The sequence below is a fragment of the Manis pentadactyla genome, chromosome 3 (genome assembly GCF_030020395.1).
Source record: "Manis pentadactyla isolate mManPen7 chromosome 3, mManPen7.hap1, whole genome shotgun sequence".
Lineage (NCBI taxonomy): Eukaryota > Metazoa > Chordata > Mammalia > Pholidota > Manidae > Manis > Manis pentadactyla.
The window spans coordinates 127,569,742-127,591,935 of NC_080021.1; the positions used below are offsets into that span (position 1 = coordinate 127,569,742).

At 57.6% G+C, this 22,194-nt stretch overlaps 1 protein-coding gene across 15 annotated transcripts in view; it reads right to left on the reverse strand.

The window, feature by feature from the left end:
• WNK2 (WNK lysine deficient protein kinase 2) overlaps positions 1-21,853 on the reverse strand; it is a 108,935-nt gene extending 87,082 nt beyond the window's left edge. For all 15 annotated transcript variants that reach the window (XM_057498418.1, XM_057498419.1, XM_057498414.1 and 12 more), the window contains exons 1-2: positions 21,630-21,853; positions 20,617-21,260 (exon numbers count right to left, since the gene is read on the reverse strand). In XM_057498418.1, the coding sequence (XP_057354401.1) occupies positions 20,617-21,258 (642 nt within the window). In that variant the 5' untranslated portion in view covers positions 21,259-21,260; positions 21,630-21,853. The remainder of the gene's footprint in view (positions 1-20,616; positions 21,261-21,629) is intronic.
• Between the last annotated feature and the right edge of the window lie 341 nt (positions 21,854-22,194).

Here is a 22,194-nt window from a genome sequence, read left to right on the forward strand (position 1 = left end):
CGGCTGTGCACCCCTTGGGAGACACAAAGATCGTGGCACAGAACTGTACCCACCCAGTCTCCATGTGCCTTTCCATCGGGCACTGCGGTGGGAAGGCCACGAGCTCAGCATGGCACCAGCCCTCTGCTCCCCACAGGAAAGCCATCCAGAGCCGAAACACCTGCCTATGCATCTGGAGGTCTTCACTGCGAGGTTATTTATAGCTGTGGACATCACTGGACATCCCCAGGTGGCCTGCTGGTGGTGATGAAGGCCACGTGGTCCTTGGGCCATGGGGAGCCCCGGCTGCTAGGGAAGCAGGAGCCAGGTGAGCCTGCATGTGGCTGCACGGCTTCCCCGTCCCCCGCATCTCCATCCTCTGCAATCCCCTGAGTGTCTGAGCCTGAGGGCCTCTGGGCGCTTGCCAGGTGTGTCACAGCAGGCTGCGTACACCCCAGCGGGGCCACCACGGTGCCTGTCTCCTCAGCACTCCCTTTGCTGTCTTATCAATGGCCTCAGGTTTGCACCAAACACACTCACCAGACAGAATGCCTGATTCTGTAAAACCCACAAACCCTGAGCGCTCCTCCCTGGTGGATGGCGGGCCCCGAGGGAGAGGTGCCGGCCATCTGGCCCTGAGCGTGACCACGTGCCATGGTGGGGCCTCCCTGCTGGATGGGGAAGGACAAGGTTCCCTCAGAAACCTGGGCAGGTCTGCATGTGGGCGTGTGCTGGGACTAAGCAAGGAAGACACAGAGCAGGAGCTCTGACAGGACTGGGCAAGGCAGCGGGAAGGACCCTCAGTCCTTTATGCCTCCGGCCTATGGGGACTTGCATGATGGCAAGTCAGGGTTACAGTGTTGGGGTCTGGCCCTCAGGAGGCAGCCGGCTGGCCTTGCCCCTGATTTGGACACATCTGGACACCCAGTTGGGGCGACCTAGCCAGGAGCAGGCATTGTGGGTGACCCCACACTCCCCTGCAAGTTGCTATCACCCCCACTCACCAGATGAAGAGACAGAGGGTCAGAAAGCTACTCTCAAGACACCAGGGTCTGCAGACCCAGCCGCCCCCAAAGCACCCTCCCCGGGACACCAGGAAAAGGAGTGGGTGAGCCTCAGAGAGGCTGCACCAGGCTGGACTCACTTGCCAAGGGGGCATGGCTCTCTCCCTGATGGCAGGCCTTGTCCACAGGACCCCTCTGGGAAGGCCCTGTATGCACAGGACCCAGGTAGCCCTCAGGCATGGTGCCCCAGAGCAGAGGTTCCTTGAACACTGCCCAGCTCTGTCTGTGTGGTTCTCACTGAAACCGTAAAAGTCAACACCAAAGATAAAATAAAATAAAGTCTCTCCACAGCGCCAAAAATACCTCCCCACGGGATGAGGGAGCTGATGCCAGCTTCCACAGCAGCAACTGTTGCCATAGATACAGGGCTCCAGCCAGCGTGGGAAGTGGGGGAGGCAGGGGAGGGGACAGAGATGAGGGAGGAGAACCGAGGGGGTGGGTACAGTGGTGGGGGCAGATATAGGGAGAGGCACAGGGACTGGGGAGGTGGGCAGAGGTGGGGGACAAGGGACAGAAGCGGAAGTTGGGAACAGAGAGAGACAGGGATGGCAGGCAGGATGAGCCACTGTGGTCGGAAGGGACAGAGAAGACGTCCCCTCCACACCCCCAGCCCCATCAGGCCCGAGTGGGCAGGTGTGCACAGAACACCGGAGGGGGCTGGCAGGACTCCCGCACCAGGGGGAAATAGGAGAGCAGCGACTGTTTCCGGCTGGAGCACAGCAGGTGGACGCGTCCCGAGAGCCCCTTTCACCATCCTGACCCCCACTGATGCCCCACACCTGGGCCTGGGGCCCGCCCTCCCTGCACTCTCCCTCCTTGCCAGGCAGACCCCAGCTGTGGGCACTGCGGGCTCTGAGATGGGGATTGAGCTGTGATGGGGGCTGAGCACAGTGCCCCCCAGAGCCAGGCCTGGTGCAGGAGCTTTCCAGATGGAGCCCTGAGTCCTCCTGCCCCGGCCATCCTCTGCCTGGGCTGCTCCAGCACTGCACATGCAGCCACCAGGCTTTGTCCCTGAGCCCTGTTTCCACATCACCCCCAAAAGCCTTCCATAGTCCCTCACGTCCACTGACCAGGCAAGATGGCAGACAGGCCCCCAGCATGCCCTCATGGCCTGAGCTCCTCCACTCTAGCCCACTCCAGACACACCCCCATGAGTGCTGGCCTGGACCCACTAAGGCCCTAGCCCCACTCAGAGCGAGCCCTGCCCACAAGCCCTGACAGCCCTCCACTGGGCCTGGCCCTCAGCTGCGCTCCATCCACGTCCCAGGGAGGCAGGGTGGCTCCCTGTGGCTGTCCTTGCAAAGCCCCTCTTCTGCTGCCCGAACAGCATTCAGGGCCAAAGGGAGGGGGCTGCCTTATGGTTGAGGTGCTGCTCACAGGGCTGCTTTCTTCTGGCACCGCGTGACCCCTCTTGTCAGCTTCTAGGGCCATAGCGCTCCTTGGCCCAAGGCCCTCTCCAGCACCTTCTGTGGCATGTCTCTCTGGAACTCTCTGCCCTCCTTATCAAGGTCCACTGGTGACCTTGGCCTCCCCATCTCCCGTCCTGGGTCCTCAACTCAGTGCATCTGACAAGCACCCAGCCCCACCAGGGAGCATATTCAGTCGGAGTGTGAGGCTGTGGACGCCTCCAGCCTCCCTCCCCCAACCCGCCCGACTCCAGGCCGGGCCCCAGGGGCCACCCCCTTCCAACATTTCCTGGGGCAGCACCACCATCTCTTAACTTGCTCTTCCTTCTCTAAACAAAGGAGGAAACCCACGTAGGCCATCTTCAACTGCATCTCCTCCACTGCTCCCAACAGGGCCCCTCTGTCCACAAGCCACATCTGTGTCCTCTCCTGGCCACGTGTTCCCAGGGCCACACACCATTGCTGGCTGGTGTCATCGCTCTAGCTCCATTCAGGGGCTTCAGCAGAGTGCACTCAAGGCTTCTGATGGTGCCTGTCCCCAGGCCTGACAACCAGCCACCCTCAGAGCCCTCCCAGGCCCAGGTGGTGGGCTCCCGCGGGACCCCGAGCAGAGGCACTGCTACAGGGACTCTCTAGCCAACAGAAGTGCAAAGCAGCTGTGGGCAGTGGAGGCCACCTCCAGGACAGCTTCTGTGGGCCCCAGTCCCCCAGGACAAGCCAGCAGCCTGGCTGCCGCAGGACTCGAAGAGGGGACGCTGGCCAGTCTGCCCAGCGTCAGAGCACCTCCAGGGGACCATGCTGGCTGTTATCACACGTTAGTAGTTACACTCAGAGGCAAAGGCCTTTCTAAACCCTCCAACAGGCCACGCCTGTGCCAGCCCCACCTACGGCATTTGTCTTTCCCAAAGAGAATACATGACAGACAGCCTCTGTGGAAAGGCCATCAGCCACAGAGCTCCCGCCCTCCCAGAGCACAGCCCCCAGGCCAGGCTACCACAAAGGGCTCCCCATTCCCATGGAAGCACCTGCGGGCAAGCAGGTCTCTTCCCTGGCATACAAACCCAAGACGACACAGTCACAGAGGCCAGCAAGGCCTGACAGGGCATCTTCACTGCACATGTGGCCCGCATACAGCAACCAGCTGATGGGGGGCCGGGCTCAGATACCACTGCTGCCACACACAGGCCACAGGGCCCCGGACACAGGAGCAGGGCAAGGAGCAGGGCCAAGGGCAGGATAGTGACAGCAGGAACACAGAAGCAAGCCCATGGAGCACAGTGAAGGAGCTGGACCATGGGAGGAAGGCCAAGTGGCAGGACCACGGGAGGAGGGCCACAGCATCAGGACCACAGGGACAGAGTCGGAGGGCAGGACCACAGGGACAAGCATGCGACATGCCTGTGGCTGCCATGCCGAGAACACCAGGGCCCAATGGTGCTGGGTGGGCACAGACCACATGCTGTACTATTGGGCACCTATGCCAAATCCCAGTCCCCTGGGCTCCTCTGAGCCCCTCCCCAGGGCCTGGGGCCAAGGGTTTGTCTTACCCCAAGCTACATCTGAAGGGCAAGACACAACTGTGACCTCCAGACAGCTGGCAGGCAGCCTGGTTCCAAGTGGAAAGCTGGCAACACTGCCTTCATCCCGCCTTGCCAGGCTGCCAAGGGCCTGCCCCACCCACGGACATAAAGGGCCTGCCTCAAAACACATCCATAACCACTCCAGGAAGCAGCCAGCAGGGCCAGAACTTGTCAGCGTCACCTTCCTGTTCCCTTCTGAGAACAAAGCAGGCCTTTGTGTGTTGCCATCATCATCATCCAATATTTACAGAGGCTGACAGACCTTTCCAGGCAGGCAGGTGTGAGCCCAACGGCCGGTGGCCCAGGGCATGAGGAGGCACTGGTGAGCAGGCAGGGGCTGGACGTCTGGACCCAGGGCTGGCTGCCACAGGGGCAGAGGGGCTGGCCCTCCACGCTTGGGCCTTCCAGCAAGCTGAGAGGGACTGTGAGACTGCAGCCACCCAGGGCAGGCGGGGCCTCATGCTGCCGAGGACCAGGGAGAGAGCAGCCCCGGGCCCCACCCACCTCAGCCTCCAGCCTCCAGCCTTCAGCCTCCAGCCTGTAACTGTCCAAATGGGAAACCACCCATGTGTCAGGAAGTGATGGACAGACTGACAGACTGCAGACGCCCACATGTGGGAAAGCAGCCAACCACTGATCCATGTGGCTGGGGCCCACTCTCTAGTGCACTGTCAAGCACACACCGCTGCTGTCACACAGGCCACGGGGGCAGGCACAGAAGACTGGACACACTGCGTGACCCACACGCAGGAGTTCTGGCACAAGCAGGCAGTCCACAGGACAGGGAGCAGCATGCTGTCCGAGCAGGGCCTACGGGGTGGAGGCCTCCTGGGTGGGCCCACAGCGCACTTGGCTGCCTGCCCTGGGTTCCCTCAGGCCTGCCCTCTCTGAGGGACAGCCAGCTGAGCACACTCAGCTCCCAACAAAGGCAGTGTGTGCACACTCCCCCCAATATAGAGTGGGTCTGCAGCCTCAGCAGCTTACAGAGGCCCCAGAACACATGCCATGCAGGCTCCTCATGGCCCAGGGGGTGCCATCCAGTGGATGTTAACCTCCAACTTGCAGAGGCAGCTAAGCAAGGCAGTAGAGACCCCTGCGGCTGGGCTCAAACCCAGGAGATAGTGGGGGTGAAGTAGATGGGTCCACTGGTGTTGAAAGGCCGGGAACCCTACCCACAGCCAACACCACTGAGGCCAGAGACCGCAGTACAGAGCCAGGGATGCCCCGCCTCACACCCACCCCCACCCCAAGTGACTCCAAATGACCCGCACTGATAGAAAAGCTGCGGTGTTCTCCATCAACCCATGGTGAAACCAGAAATCCCCCAGTGGCCCAGCCCAGCCCACCAGAGGCAGCAGGAGCCAGTGGCCCAGCCTGGCCCTCCCCAGGCAATGGCCCTTTTCCCCTGCCAGCTCCTCCAAGCAGGATCACCCCCACCCCCACGTGTCAGCTCCAGTTCAGGTCTCCCGGGAGCCTGCACAGAGCGGCTCCTGCCCTGGCCCCGTGTCCTGGCCCAGAGCCCTCAAATGCCAACTTGGGGGTGGCTGTCTTGGGGAAAAACCACTCCCACTAGGATGCCCCAGGACATTTCTGGAAGCCTGCCTCAGAAGGATGGCCCCACAGAGGGCAACTTTATCCCCAGGAACACAACAGTCCTGGTGACAGGCTGTCTCGCCAGTGGGTTTCAGCCCCAGACAAGCTCACTATGGGTTCAATGTGACCAAAGAAATGACAGTAGAATGTTATTGGGGTGAAAGGGTTTATACCCAACTTTATTCCCATGGTGGCAGGTCAGTCACTAGAATCCCGTCCACTTAGAGTAAGTGTGCATGCAGCAAGCCGGTCTCTGCCTCTGGGCCTCTCTGCCTGTGCAGCCATCTCAGGCTCTGTCCTTGGCGCTGCCACCACTCCAGCCTCTGCTCTGCTCTCCTGCAGCTTTGAAGCCATGCCACCATGTCGCCCAGAGCACTGGGTGGAGCTCTTTATATAGAGTCAATAACGACATATTGCCCACATGTGTGCAGTGAGCTAGAGGGCCAGGTGAGAATCCTGGCCACAGGAACCTTCATTTACTCCACACCTGCACCCCCTCCAGGATTCTCTCCTCTTAATCTACGTACCCTCAATTCTCTGCAATCGTACCTGTGCAAGAAAGCCAGAACATTGTAACCAAATTCCACAATCACAACAGAAGCTACAACAATATACAAATAACAAAAACGATAAATTATAATAACCCTCCAGCCTGAGGAGATGCATTGCCAGCAAGTGGTCATCCTGGCTGTATTCAAACCAATTCTAACAAATGAGTTAACCAAAAGGACCATGCATGGGCCTTGCACAATGCCCACCTTCTCCAGCCTTTCCAGCAGAAAGTCTTGCAGACACACAGGCCGATCCTGTTGATTTATCTCTGCCTTCTGCTTTGTCCTCAGTGGTCGGAACCGCTGCTCCAGTCTCAGTTGTTGCCACAGCTCAGTATTCTATTAGAGTTTCAATCCAATTTCTCTCTGTCTGCTCCTGCCTTTATCAATCAACCCACATCTGGGTCCTCATGACCAACACTGGGCCCTTTAATTTCTTCAGGAAGTAGACTGTATTTTTTTCTGTTCTCCCATTGCTTGAGCCTGAGCATAGGAGCAGAGCACGGAGTGCTCCACAGCTTGGGAAGGGGGCTGCACTCCCCTAAAAGAACCTGCGGTTGCCAAGCCTTTAGTTTCTTTCCGGCATTCCACCAGCTTTCAGCCAGGTGGGGTTTCAACTGAGGAGGGGCTGATGCCTCCAGCACCAGTGAGACAGGGACCGTGAGTGTAGAGTGGGGTGAGGGCCTTCGGAAAAAGCAAGGCAGGATACGTACAGTCAGAGCAATGTAGCTGCATGCAAGGAAACCCCCTACTAAATCTCTGTGTTAAACACTAAGCTCTAGAGTCATTCTTCAGTGAGATCAGTTAATACTCCCCAGATAAAGAAAAGTAGCCCATGGTTTTATTATGCTAACCATTTGTAATCATGTGTAAGATTCACTTCAGCATGCTAAAAGGCCCAGGTCTATGTGCTGTCTTTCCTCCTTCAGATCTGATGAAGTGATCTGCAAACTGGGCAACTAATATAGCAGGCAGGCCCAGCTGTAAACAACATAATAAAAGGCAGGAAGGATTCCATCTTAAAGATAAGATTGCATTTTAATACCCAGGAAGTTAAGAACATTATTAACTTACTCTTTAGCAAACAGACAATATACCTCAGCCCACCTTGGGGGCTGGGCAGGCGGTCTTGTTTGATATCCTTCCACACCAAGACGCTAGTATCTCAGGGAACAATCAGAGCAGTAAATTTCTTGTGTTAAGTTAATTTTAAATATTCAGGGAGGGACCACTTAAGTCCACACCCCTAAGCCCTTTATCACATTCCCAACTGCCTATAAAACCCCTAGACAACCACCACTACTGACTCTCCTGTCCCCTCCTGGCCTACCTCTACATAAAAGCCTCTCCCTGCCTCTCCTACCTTGAGTGTTTGCTAAGTTCATTCTTTGACTCCCCGAACAAGAACCCCGGCATCACCAGCAGGGCCTCCACCAACACCTGTTTGTCAAACGTCCACTCCTCCTCCATTTCTGGGGCTGACAGCTCCACTACATCCTTCGCCTGCCCCACAGCACCTGGCGGCCTGCGTTGTTCGGCTTCCTCTCGGACTACCCTGACATCCTTTACCATCTCCACAGCACCTCGCAGTGATGCCATTTCAGTCACCAACAAATGTTTTATCTCAATGGCTCCTCGCAGCTCACGTTCTCGTGCTGTCTCTTCTCGTGCTTCCTGCAGGAGGACGCCTTTCTTCCTTATGGCCTTTCTCAATATTGTGAGAAAAAAACACCCCACAGTTCCCACAGCCTCATGGGTACTGTTTCTTTAAGGAATTCCCTATTTTGTTGAGGGCCAACTTTACTGACTCAGGTGTCACCTCCACCCCTTCCCAGTCTTGGGTGGGGCCCAGTCCTCTAGGAGGCAAGCCACATCAGACCACACATCCACTGGGGGACACTCTAAGGTCTTCCCACTCATATGGGCAGCCCACTGAAGCACCCCTCTGTTAGGCAAGAAAATAGATATGAGCAGGATGGAAAGAGAATAAGGCCAGGAAAAAGCCCCCTAAAAAAGACCCAGAGTTAATCAGTTAAAGCTCAAAAAGCCAGGAGCAACTTGGCCTGGAATGTTTGAATATTCCCCAGATAAAGGAGGGTACCTCAGCATAGCCCATGTCTTTATTGTATTAATCATGCAGCCCAGCTTATTTTTTAACGTTACCTACATGCTATTTTTCTTCTCCTTGAGCCTTAATCAAGTAGTTTGCAACCGAGGCAACTAATTTAGCACACAGGCCCAGCTATATATAACATAGTAAAAGGAAGGAAAGTTAAGAAGATTCTTAACTTACTCTTTAGCAAACAGACTTAACTCAGCCCACCTTGGGGGCTGGGCAGGCAGTCTTGTTTGATATGTTCCCAGACCAAGACACCGGTATCCCAGGGAGATATCAGAGCAGGATGTTTCTTGTGTTAATTTTAAATATTTAAAGACCACTTAACAAGTCTGCACCCCCAGCTCATGGTCACATTCCTAAAAAATCCTTAAAAGGGGGAACCCCCAACCTTTCAGGGCACTTCTCTCTCTGAGATAACCTGCACCTTCTACGTGTGTAACCTTTTAACTTTAAACTTTCTCTCTCCAACCTTTCAGGGCACCTCTCCTCACTGAGGCAGCCTGTACTTTTTCTCTCTTTAAATAACTTTAAATAATAAACCTTTACTTTGCTACACTACCATGTCTCTGCCCTTCAATTATCTGTCACAGAGTGAACAAGGACCAAGGAAAATACACAATGCTCCGCCAACACCTCCAATGAGGGCACCCTGTTCTGTTCCTCAGTCAATGATGAATCCTGCCAACTATGCCAATTGTCTTGCCAGTGGGTTTCAGCCCCAAACAAGTTCACTATGGATTCAATGTGACCAAAAATATGACAGTGGAACATTCTTGGTGTGAAAGGGTTTATACCCAACTTTTTTCCCACAGTGGCAGGTCAATCACTAGAATCCTGTCCACTCGGAGCAAGTCTGCATGCAGCAAGCTGGTCTCTGCCTCTGGGCGTCTCTGTCCCTGCAGCCATCTCAGTCTGTGTCCTCGAAGCTGCCACCACTCCAGCCTCTGCTCTCCTGCAGCTGTGCAGCCCAGGGCACTGGGCGGAGCTTTTTGAGTCAGTAATAACGTACTGCGTACATGTATGTAGTGAGTAAGCCAACCAGGGCCAGGTAAGAATCCTTCACTTGCTCCACAAAGGCCAATCTTGCATAATGTTAGAGGGGCAAACCATCCCAAAATAAATGCCAGTGTGGCACTCATTCCATGTGCAGCCAGGGAAGGCGGGAGCTGCCTGGGTCCCCAGGGCCTGAGCCAATCCCAGCATGGACACTGCCAGGGCCCAGAAGAGGCCCTGTGCTCCTGTGGCCACAGCCATCCAGACCCAGACCTCTGGACACCCGCCCCAGTTGGGAATTCAGGACACCCTGACACCCTCGGGATCATGCTACGATCCTCTCCTCCAGTGGCCTTCCGACAGCAGAAGGGCTCCTTGCACTGCCAGGACCCATGACCCTGTGGTCCCCTCATGTCAGGCATTGGTATGGTGCCAAAAGGCTGCAGAATGACAGTTTTCCCACGTCTAAGCACACAGGGCCCCCTTCCCACCCAGGGAGGTGCTGGTGACTGCACCCCTGTCTGCTCCCCATCCTCTCTCCTCTGCCCTTCCAGTGTGCAATGCTTCTTCCAAATTCACTCTCCTGCTAGAACCTCTTTATTAAAGATTAGTAATTCCTTGGAACCTGCCCAGGCAGGTATCAGTGGATTGCTACTGGCCAACTAACTCAGCAGGTGACTTCCGGGCTTTGAGACAGAGCAGGAGGCCACCTTCCTTCTGGATGTCCCTGGGGTGGGATGGGGAATCAGCCTGGCTAAGAAGATGCACGCACAGGGCACAGGGGTGGGGAGGCGGCCCCACATGTCAGGCCCCAGCCCCAAGGTGAGAGGGTGTTTGGAAAACTGTGCCCAGCTACAGGCAGGGCTGGGGCTGAGCCCACCATGAAATAAGCGCCAGGCTGGGGAGGCTGGTGGCCCTGACCCTGGTGGCAAGTGGAGCTGCAGGCTGTGCTGTGGCTCCCCACCACTGCACACAGTAGCACAGCCCACAATCATGATTCTGCAAAAACACCCTGAACAGGAAAAAGAAACAAGAAGGGTGCTTCCCCAGGCAGAAACTGCAGTGTCAGAGGAAGGGGGCTGGTGCAGCTTTCCTTCTCCCAGGCTTCAGTGTCTGCCCCCTCTGCCACTGTCCCAGGAGCTGATGTAGCTGTCAACACCCTCACATTGGCCTGCCCTCCACTGCTACCCCCTCCATCCTCACAGTCCCTCTCACTGCAGGGCCCAGGGTAAATGGGGAGACACGGGGTGAACAGGGGCCAGATACAACCCAGACCAGATGGAGCATCTTGCTGGCAGTGGGCCCCATGATAGGGCCTCCTCCTACAGGAGTCCATGCAGCTCACTGCCCAGGACTCCCCGTCCAGGCAGACGGGGGGGCCATTCCCACTCAGGCGCTTGGGTAGGGAGGCAGGAGGCCACAGCCCCGAGCCGGCAGCATGCCACACCCAGCCTCCTGGCAGCAACCCCCACCCCGCCCAGGCAGCCCACTTCACATCTGGCCCCGCTGCTCACTGCCCACTGGAAGGGGACCAACAGGATCAGATTTAGTTTTCCTGGGTGATTCCAACAGGATCATCTGGCCTCTGTGGCCTCAGGTCAAAGTTCTTAGGGGCAGCAGAGTGACCCCTTGGAGAGCCCCTTCACCACCACACATGTACACACCCCAGACAGGAGACCCCAGTTGGAGTGCTCATGGGAGGCTGACCTGACCTGCATCTACAACCTACACCAGTGCCACCCATGCCAGAACCGCAGCCCACATGTGTTCCAACAGAGCCCCACATCCCAGCTTGCGGACTCTCTCAGAGAAAAAGGCAATGCCCCAAAGACTCAAAACAATGACAAAAAAAGGTGGGGGGACTGTTCTAGGTTAAAGCAGACATGACTACCAGATCAACACACGACTCTTGCCTGGATCCTAAATCCAAATAGGAAAACTAAGGAGCACAAGTGGGAGGCACAGTCCATGTCAGATGTGTGGCTGAGCAGCCAGATGAAGTGTGAGAGTGACGTCAAGCTGTGGTTCTGTAGGAAAACATCCTCACTGTCCCAGCAGGTGTGTGCTCAAGTGTTCAGGGCACATGGAGAGCATGTGCCTTACAGTGATGCAGCAGGTGTGGTAAAGTGTCGGCAGCTGGAAACTCCTACGTCCCTAAGTTCCCCAAATAAAAATGGAGAAATGAAGACCAGTCACTGGCAGAGGGGTGGAGGCTCAGAGGAGGGAAGGGAAGAGAGTTGGTGGCAGGCAGGGGGCCAGGTGGCCTCCCCCAGAGGGTCAGGGAGGGGAGGGGAGGAAGTCCCTGCTCCAGACACAGATGCCCAAGGAGGGAGGGGCAGGGCAGGGAGAAGCACGGGACTCTGCAGGCACCCACAAACAGGGGAGTGTGGGTTGGTTCTGCTTGAGAGGCAGGCCCAGGCAGAGGGCCTCATTGTACATGGGCACCAACAAAAGCTTCTGTGGAGGGCTGAGGTAACCAAGACAGACACACGCAGGGGTCCCCCACCTAGAGGGTACCACCCCCTCCTACCAACAAAACATATTGTGCCCAGCCCCAGGGAACAGATCATAACTCATCTACACCATCAAGCCTTTCCTAGATGCCATTGCAGCTAAGGGAAGCCACACAATCCCATTCTAACCAGAGAAACCAAAGAAGCCTATGGGTAAACATTTTTCTTCACAGATTAAAATATGGACACCTAACCAACTCTCCACATAACCACCAATTTTGCTTCCTGCCTTCAAACGTGGTTGTGATGCCTGGTGCTGTGGCAGCCTCTTTGCAGTTATAAGGCAAAAAGACTAGGCACAAATCCAACATGGCTGAGAGTAAAAGAAAAAGCAAGCAAGCACCGTTATCCCTGCTGATACTTCTGAGCCACTTGGGCCCTTGGCTGGCCATCCCCAGGTTTCAGATTCTGGGGACAAAGGTCTGCATTGCTTAGGCACACTTGGCTCACAGCTGGGAACTTTCACAGCTCACCTGCTCCTGAGCAAGAGCTAGGAAAGCAGGGGGGCCTGGGAGGAAGAGTGGACATCAGAGTGGGAACAGGCCCCTCCAGGGGGCTTCTCACCTGAGACAGGTAGGGAGTTGAGGGCAGGGCAGGCTTTCCATCTAACTCCAAGCCTGCCAAGAGCACCACTAATGAATGGGACAGGAGCCCCCACAGTGTTTGCAGTGGAACCAACACATGCCGTGGGAACACCTGCGCCTCTACTAACAGTTGACCAACACGCTACTCCCCAGAGCCCATCCTGTTCCCAGGAGGGGATGGGAAAGTGAAAGAAAACAGGGAAGGAGAGATTCAGATCACAGCAGGCATCCTAAAGGCTCTGAGAAGTCCTGCAACAGCGATACCTGCCTGACCCAGCACTCCCCCAGCCCCCTTTCTGCACCAATCCACTGGACACATGTACAAGATGTCGATCCAGGGGAGAGGCCTGGCAGTGCCACCAGCCCATATCACTGAGCTTGGGTGTGAACCACCTCCCTGGACCTCCTGTTCATCTGCGCAGAGTCCTGAGACTTCTCAAGGTGGTTCTGAGGCCTGATGAGCTCATACATGGTCTAGGGGTCCAAGAAGGTCCACACCACGCCACAGCTTCCTCTCTGCCCTGCCCTCCTGCTCCCAGTCTATAGCCAGCTGACAGCCAGGCCTGGACCTCCCTTCTGAGAAGGCCCCCCAAGCCAAGCCAGAACGGGCCTGCACAAAGCACCAGGACCCGGGGCACCGAGCCTCAGTCAGCAGCCCCCTGACCCTGCTGGCTCCTCTGCCCAGGGCTCCCACCATGATGTCTTTCACTTCTGGAGAGAGATCACTCCCAAACACTCTGGGAGACGCGCCCAGCCCGAGGGAAGGTGGGCGCGAGGGGGACTGCCTGCCTGGGCCTCCCAGCAACAGGCCGCTGAAAGCAGACACTCAGGGAGCCCGTAACCGTGGCCACCACTCTGTGGCTCATGAGGCTCTGCCCAGCTCCCTGGCTCCCCCAAAGCACAGCTAAACAGAACTTTCTAGAAAAGCTCTCATATGGTCCAGAATATCAAGCACAAGCACAGGGATAAACCCTGACCACACACAGCCTCTCCTCAAACACCCACAAAACCAAAAGATACTCTAGCAACAAATAAAAAGACTTGAAAAGCTGTGACAGGAGCTATAATTGTAAAAGATGTGTCCATGAAGGAGAACTTGAAAGTAATACACAAAAGTAAAAGTAGTTGTATTCACTTGTATTAGGAGTGATTTTTCCATTTGCAAATTTCTTTAGCAAAGCTGTGACACTTTTTTTTAAATTAACAGACTATTTTTTAGAGAAGTTGTAGGTTTATGGAAAGAACAGAAAGTACAGAGTTCCCAAGTGCTCCCCTTTAGCAGTCTCCCCTACTGCTAACATCTGGCATTGCTGTGCTGCAGTTACTGTGACTGATGAGCCAAAACTGATACATGGAAGTCCATGGCTCCCCTCGGAGTCCCCTCAGAGTGTTGGACATTCTCTGAGTTTGGACAAGGACATGTACCCACCATTAGTGTCACACTCTAAAAAAAGCAGCTTCACTCCCTAAAAGTCCTCTGGGCTCCACCTGTTCACCCCTCCTCCCCCGGGCCCCTGGCGGCCACTGATCTCCTGCGTCTTGCCTTTTCCAGAATGTCACAGAGTTGGAATCATGCAGTATGGAGCCTTTTCAGACTGGCCTCTCTCAGAGATATGCACTTAGGTTTCCTCCATATCATTTCATGGCTTCATAGCTCATTTTTTTAAGGCTGAGTAATATGCCCTTGTCTAGATGGACCACAGTTTATTTAACCAGTCACCTACTGACGGGCATCTTGATTACTTCTATGTTTTGGCAGTTATGAATAAAGCTGCCATTAACACCCCTGTGTAGCTTTTTGTGTAGACTTTAAGTTTTGAGCTCATATGGTGCATTTGCTGGGTCGTATGGGAAGAGTTAAGCCATTCAGTTGTGCAAGAAATGTCAACTGCCTTCCAGAGTGGCTGCTCCATCTGCATTCCCACCAGCAGTGAGCTCTTGATGGTCCACATCCCCGCCAGCATGTGGTGTTGTCAGTGTTCTGGATTTTGGACATTCTAATAGGTATGTAGTGGTTTCACTGTTGTTTTAACTTGCATTTCCCTGATGACATATGAGGTGAAGCATCTTTTCATGTGCTTATTTGCCATCTCTGTATCATCTTTGGTGAAGCGTCTGTTAAGATCTTGGCCCATTTTTTAATCAGGTTGGTTGTTTTCTTATTGCTGAGGGTTAAGAGTTCTTTGCATATTCTGGGTAACATTCCTATATCACATGTATGTTTGGCAAAGATTTCCCCCCAGTTTGCATCCTTTCTTTCTATCCTCATATACTGCCTTTGCAGAACAGATGATCTCATTTTAATGAAGTTTATATTAAGAAGTTTTTCTTCCACAGATTGTCACATTGGTGCTATACCTAAAATGTCATTGTCAAACCCGAGGAGTCTTATGGTTTTGCACTTTACATCCCAGCCCACGACCCATTTGGAGTGGACGGAGTAAGGCCTTCTCGGCAGGGAGGTCCAGGCCTGGTGTCAGCTGGCCTCTTTTGCACAGGGACGCCCAGTTGTTCCAATGCCCCTTGTTGAAGAGCTGACCTTTGCTCATTGTGCTGCCTTTGCTCCTGTGTCAGAGAGAGGTGCATGACTATTTATGTGGGTCTATTTCTGGGCTCTCTGTTCTGTTCCATTGAACTATTTGTGTATTCACCAGCACTGCAAGGCCTTGATCTCTTTTCTTTTATTATTTTCTAAAAAGTTAACATATATTTAAAGAAAGTTGACTTAATTTAAAGGTAGTAATCAAGTTTTCTGGGAAATTTTAGAATTCAGCCCTTCAGATCAGAACAGGATTTGAACCCTGTCTGAACAGAGAAAGGCTGCAGCCAACCTTGCACAGGCTTCTTTCTGGCTCTGAACCATCCTTGCCCAGGACCCTTCACTCAAAACACAGCCCCTGTACTGCCTGGTTAGAGGCAGATCCAAACCTGCTTTTCAGAGATCCCAGCTGCTGTGTTCACACTGTTTCCTTATCAGCAGCACAGATGATAAGGAGGTGGCAGCCAGGTGCTTCCAGAGCCAGGCCCTCAGCCTGCTTGCAGGCACTGCCCTCCAGGCTCGGCCTACTCTCCACCCCACTAGTCTTTCCAGAGCTGTTTGCAGGGGGAGCAAGCATGGAGCAAGAAGGGGCTTCACTCTGAGTGCCTGCTATGTCCTCAGTGTCATGACTCAGTCCCCATGGCTCACTGAGGGACGGCTAGCACTATTCCCACTGCACAAACGGGCAAACAAAGGCTCACACAGGCAGGTGCCTTCCCCCGGGCTTCCTCACTGGGGCCCCTGCTCTCGGGGGCATTTCTGTGCAGCCTGGCTGGAAAGGCTGCCCCACCCCACCACTGCAGGCTGACACCAGTTTCCACCTCACCACTCGTCCAAGCAGACCACAGAGGAGACCCAAGCACCCAGCCCAAACCTCTGCAGGACCCGGGGAAGTTCTCTTCCATCAAACTAGTGACCTGGAGCTCAGTGTCCTGACCTTGGGTGTTGTCCAACTCCAGCCTAAGCAGCCCAAGCCACAGGCCCCAGTAGATGTCTAAGGCCACGCACATAGCCCCAAGTCTCTGCAGTTCTGGAAGGTGAGTGGCAGTGGGGGGCCAGCCCAGGCCTGCAGGACAGCCTCTGCCCACACTCACCCCCTAACCCCACGCCTCCTGAGGACCTGCTCCCCCGTTGTGATGTGCTCTGTCCTGCTTACTGTGTACCCTGGGCTGAAACTGGGCACATGCTCAACAAATGTGGGCTGAGCCAATGAACCAAACCAGCCTGCCCTGCTTCCCACCCCCCACCCCCACCCCGACATGGACACAGAACCTTCTGGAACAGCCACTCCCTCTCCTCCACGTCATGATTTTTTCCCACCACTATCATGTTCTGGCTAACAGCCCACTAGCAAAGCTTGCCCACCTCGGAGTAAGCCCCCAACTTTCACCTGGAAGTGGCTCCATTGGTGGGGAGACACCACTAGCCCTCCAAGCCAGTTAGACAGTTGGGGGGTTCTCACTCTGGGGCCCACATCACTGATTTGGGCCTAATCAGGTTCATCCCAGCACCCCACATGCCAGGGCCTCCAAGGACTCCCTGAAAGGCACCCACTTGGCCACGGGAACACCTGCTTCCAACAGGGAATGAGCCATAACATGCCCACAGCAGTGACCTGGAGCCCAGGGGCACATCCATCACCGGTGACTACATGCACTGCCACGTAGGAACAAAGCCTCTGGAGTTGGGCGTCCCATTCTGCACTGGAGGGCAGAGGGAAAGCCCTGCCTTCACAGGCCTCTTGTGCAGCTGGCGCCAACCTTTCTCACCAAGCAAACTAGAACCATGGGCCGCGTGGCACACAAAACAGCCCTCAGGCAAGCACACTCAGGGTTGGCATTCGAACTGACTTCAAATTACAGCTCTCCCAACAAATTAAGCTCTTGGGAGATTAAAAAACTAAATATTAAAAAGCAGGGTGACCACCAGCCAAACCATGCTCAACATCGTGCTCCAGCGAGCAAACACTATCCCCTCTGCACACCCTCCCAGCACCCGGGGAAGCAGGGTGGCTATGGGGGCTGCCCAACATCACAGGGCATGTGCCTGGCTGGTGCACGAAAGGCAATGGCACAACCTGTGCCTGCAGAGGTGTGCCAGCTCAGTGCCCAGCACAGGTAGAGCCCCCACAGCCACAGGAGGGACTGGGCCACACAGATGGCAGGCAGCCCCAGCTATACTCCAAGGACAGTGAGAGTCCAGCGGGCTCGGCGTGGCCACACACAGCTAGTCCTCATGAGCACCATCCCATCCCTGGGCCTAGGCAGGTGAGCAGGACACACATGTCTGACTGTGGCAGGCGAATCAGGAACACATGGTGCCTCCTTGGCCGCACAGAGAGGATGCGGGCATGTCACACCATCTGGTCCAGTGGTACCCATGTCTGCCAGCCCCTCCTGGCCCGCAGCCCAGGCCATCACCATCCTACAGGGCCCAGCTGCCCCCAGGCAGCACAGAGAAGCATGACAGCACCTGGCGGATGCAGGCTCCTGTCCCTGCCTGGTGAGGACTCAGCCCCCAGGGGTTCTCTGTAGGACCCACATGACCCTGTGAGGTCCCTGCAAGTGCTCTGGGCAGAGCCTCAAGGACCAAAAGCCCCATGAAGCAGAATGAAACGCATGCTGGGCAAGGCCCAGATGTCAGCATGGGAAACTCAGGCTCCAGGGTGCCCCGGGAGGCAGTGCCTGGTCCTACAGCAGCCATTGAGGACCTTCCACGGAGGACCTGAGATCTGTCTCCTCTAAAGGCAGGGGGCCACTTGTGGAATGGGGCTGAAAACCAACGCTCTCTCCAAGATCCCAAGGAAAACAGGAGAAGCAAGTGGACTAGGAGAGGCCAACAGGCCACCTCTGGTGAGGTTTCCAGACACAAGTGGTCTGGGTTGGCGGTGATTTCCCTCCTGGAGACCCTCGCCAGCTCAGAGGTGGCAGCAGGTAAGAGGGTGTCCAAGCTGCGCGGGACAGCACTGGTGGTCCAAACCTGTCCCCCAGGCAGCCCAGAGCCAACGAGGAGCCCCCAGCTACCCCAGCACTGGTGACAAGACAGGGTCTGGCAGGACCAGAGCTGGCCCGACATGCCACAGGGACATGGGAAACACGACCCAGAGCAGAGCAGCAGTCCAGGCATGACTGTGCTTCCCCCACCACTCCTGTGCCGTGTGCTGGTGCCAGGGACAAACGTTCATTCAAAAGAAGACAGACAGGAAGAGATACTTTAAAATGGCCTCCCAAAAAGCAGCATCGGCTTTGGCCGCCTGGATAAGTCAGGAGGTGGCAGGTCTGGGTGCCCTTTGCTGTAAGGCCAATGCATAATCCCACCAAAGCCCCCTCAATACTAATTTATGGAAGGAAATTGGTAGCCACAGGATCTGACGTCCTCCAAGCCAGGGCCAGAAGTGAGGCCTTTCCTCCCTAGGGGACTCTGGAAAAGGCAAGCGGGTGATGCTGTCTCAGTTCAAGGGGAGGGGGGCAGTGCCAAGCCCCAAGTGTCCCAAGGGTGAGAGAAGAAAACAGTCTGCAGGGTCAGTTTCCGGGAATTCCAAAGCTGCCAGGCAGGCACTTCTCGGGGTAAGGAAGGCAGTGGCAGGGTGGGAGGAATCCTGCAAATCTCCCCATTGAAGGCAATGCTCCCAGAACCCGGAGAGCCCTGGGGACCTCTGGAGGGTGACCGTCTCCATGCCATGCAACAAGAAAGCCCTGCACCAGGCACAAAACCAGCACCCACCCATAACCCTCCCCAGTGCATGGCAGTCTGCGAGGCCGACCAGGCACCCTGCCCTCCACACTCATCTCCTCTCCTGAGTGGACGGCCACACCAGACTGGTGGTCTCCCATGAGGCTGAGACCCACCTCTGCCATCTGTGTCCTCAACAGTGACCTTGGGAGGTGCTCGACAATAAAACAGGGTAAACAGCTTTCTGGTTGGGGAGCAGGCAGCTAACACAGCAGGTTCTGGCTACTGTCCTCAGCTGGTCAAGGCCCCCTCAGACCCACCAGCAGGAGGCAGCTGACCCTAAATGCTGCACAGTAGCCTGGAACAAATGTTAACACTGCCCTCTTGTTGGGGGACACATAGGGACGGTATCCCTGCTGGTGGGAGAGCTCCCAGTATCTCCTGCTCAAGAACTGTCACCAGACAGACTAGGAAGCCATCTCCAGCCCTCCCACCATCACCCTGCAGCACCCAGGAGTAAAGGCTCCTGAACAGTGGCCAGGCTCCACCCCAGCATAGCTCCACTCTGCTCAGGGACCTGAGGCAGAGCCGCCTGCCTTGCCTTAAAGGGAATGGGACTCAATGACCTCCCAGGCCCAAGTTTCCTGCAATGCCTCAACAAGCTCAGCAAGGCTCTGCCGAGAGCCACGGCAGCCCTTCTCCTGCCCCCAGTCCGCAGAGGCCACTCCAGGCAGAGCAGCAGCCGCTGCTCAGAACACCATTCCAGGTCACTTGGCAAGAGTGAAACAGTGGGGAGGGGAGGCACAGGGCCACGCTCCAGAATGCGGAATCCTCCCTTATACTCACACAGCAGGGATGCCCAGCTCACTCTCATGCCATCCCCAGGGTCCCCACAGCCCCCAGGGGCCACCCCTCAGCAAGGCCCAGAACCTAGGCTGTGAGGGCCGGGAGTTGAGTTCCTCCTGAAGGAGGCCAGAGGATGCCACCAGCCCTGCCATTAAAAGCCCACATTTCCATGGCAGGACCATGGGCCTGCAGAGAGGAGTGGCCCCTGGGGCTTTTTGTCTCTGGAGCCAGCTCAAAATGGGTGAAGACCCAAGGAATCAGCCCACTCACATGTGTCCATGCACACACACAGGTCACCCTGTAGGGCCCTGGAGGGAAGAACCAAATCCCATTTCTGGGCCAAAAGACAGGCAATCTGCAACAAGGCAGGCAAGCCTGGCAGCTCTGGCTAACTTTACAGGGCACTAGGGTAGGTTTACACCATGAGGCCAGCTCTCACACAGGCCAGCCTCGTGCTGACAGCTGCCCCCCCCCTCTGCCACAGGAGGGAGGGCTATGAACACCCACTGGCCCAGGGCAGCTCGAGTTACCATTTATACAATCTTCCAGGACTGGGACTGACACACCAACATGAGCATAAGAGGATAAAAAATGCATGTCTGGAGCCTCTGCACCCAAAAAAACCCCACCACATCTGCATTCTTCATGACTTGGTTTAAGGCCTCTCACCACCCACCTTGTTGTAACCAACAGGCCCCAGGAGCCCCGAGAGACCGCTACCAGCCCTTCAGGCCCTGACCATCAGGCCCCACCCCTGACAGAGGAGAGAGGATCAGAAGAAGCCACTTAGGCTTCCACCCTGCTAAGGGCACCTCCACCTTTTAAGACATGGGAGGTGCTCACCTGCAAGCAGCTCCCTGTCCCCCAGCCCCTGCGGGCTGCCTGGACACACTGCTTCTGCAAAGGCACGACGTGCAGACAGCTTGGGTCGGTTCGGCGGAGCCAAGAGTCAGAAGCAGAACACCAACCCAACCCCCAGGGGCCCACGCTCTGCCACGTTAAAACCGCACACCGGGCGGTCCGACACGCAGCGCCCAGCGCCCAACGCGCGCCGCACACACTGCCCACAGCCGGCCGCCCGGGGGCCCTTCGGCCAGGTGGGGCCGCGGGCCAGAGCAGGGCGCGCGGCGGGACGCACACGCACTCGCCCCCCACCCCCGCACCCGCAGCCCCTCACCTGCAGCTCGCACCAGGCCACCTCTACCCAGGTCTCCGTGTCTAGCCCCTTGTAGACCGTCTTGAAGGAGCCGCGACCCAGCTCGATGTCGAACTTGAGAAAGCGGCCGTCCAGGGAGGTGGCCACGGCCTTGAGGTCGTCCTCGTCGTCCTGCTCCTCCTCGGGCTCATCTCGGCGTGCGCGCCCCGGCTCGGGCCTCGCCTCGGGCGCCCCCGCGTCCCCCTGCCTGGGCGCTACCGCTTCCGGCTCCTGGGGGCCGCCGGCGGGCGTGGGCGCGGGATCCGGCCCGGGCTCCGGCGCGCCCGCGGGCTCAGGGCCGGGGTCGACGGGGACGCCGGGCGGCGCGGCGGGCGCGGGGGCGGCAGCGGGGCGGCTGCGGGCGCGCTCGGCGATGAGGCGGCGCGTCTTGCAGAGCAGCTGCACCCGGCGCTGCAGCGGCTGCGGGGGCTGCGCGCCCAGCGCCTCGGCTACCTCCAGGCTCGGCGGCTCCTCCTGGTCCGAATCCACCACGCTGCGCCGCAGGAAACGCTGAGGCCCAGGCCGCGCAGCCCGCGTCCGCGGCACTGCCGGCGGCTCCATGCCCGTGGGCCCCGCGCCGCGCCCGGCCTCCCTCAGCGCGCCGGGGCCGCCATCGCCTTCCATCTCTGCGGCAAGGACACCAGGCCTCGTGAGCGCCAGCCCGCCGCACCTGCCCGGGCCGCAGATGAGACAGCGCCGCGGGCCCGCCCCCGCCCGCCCCGCCACCGACGGCCCCGCCACGCAGCCCTGAGGAGGGGGCTGTAGAGGGGCCGGGAGGTCTGGTGGGGGGCGGCACCCGGGGTCCCGGAGGAGGGGCACTTGCGCCCTGCCCAGACCCCAGGAAGGCGACCGGTAGGTCGCAGGGGTGGGAGGCACCAGCCAGGCGGCGGCTCCACAAAGGACAAGGCCTGGGGCTCTGGAGGGGCGCGCGAGGAGGGGGCTGCGGCCGCACGGCGCGCACACAAAGGCGGCGGGCGGGCGTGCTCGGCACTCACAGGGCAAGCGGGCGCCGTCCATTCCCGCAGCCCCGCAGCCCGAGGCAGGCGAGGTGCACGAAGCGGATCTCCGGGCCGGGGTCCGCGCTCGGGGCCGGGTAGCTCGGAGCCCGGGTCGGCGCTCGGGGCCGCGGTGCTCCCTCGGGCGGGCTGCTGTGGAACCGCGCTCCCGCGTGCTGCTCCTGCTCGGCGCGGCTCCGCTCCGGCACCGGCTGCGACCCGACGCGTGGGGAGGGCGGAGCTTCGGCTGCCCGCCCCGGCCGGCGCGGTGGGGCGGGGCCTGGCACGCCCACCTGGCCCCGGCGCGCGCGGCCACCTGCGGACGGGCTCCGGCCCCGCCCGCGCGCCGGGACCTTGCAGCGCTCTGGGCCCCCAGGTCCTAGCGAACGCTCCGTAGAGCTGCTGGCCGGAGGGCCCCCGCGCGCTGCTGAGAAGAGGCGCAGGCGCACGCCTCACCTAGTCCTCCAGGCTCCCCAGACCTCGCAGGCCCACGCCAAACAGAATGGGCAGGCTAGAAGGTGGAGGCTGGGGCAGTGGTCCCCCACGCTCAGAAGAGCCATGAGCC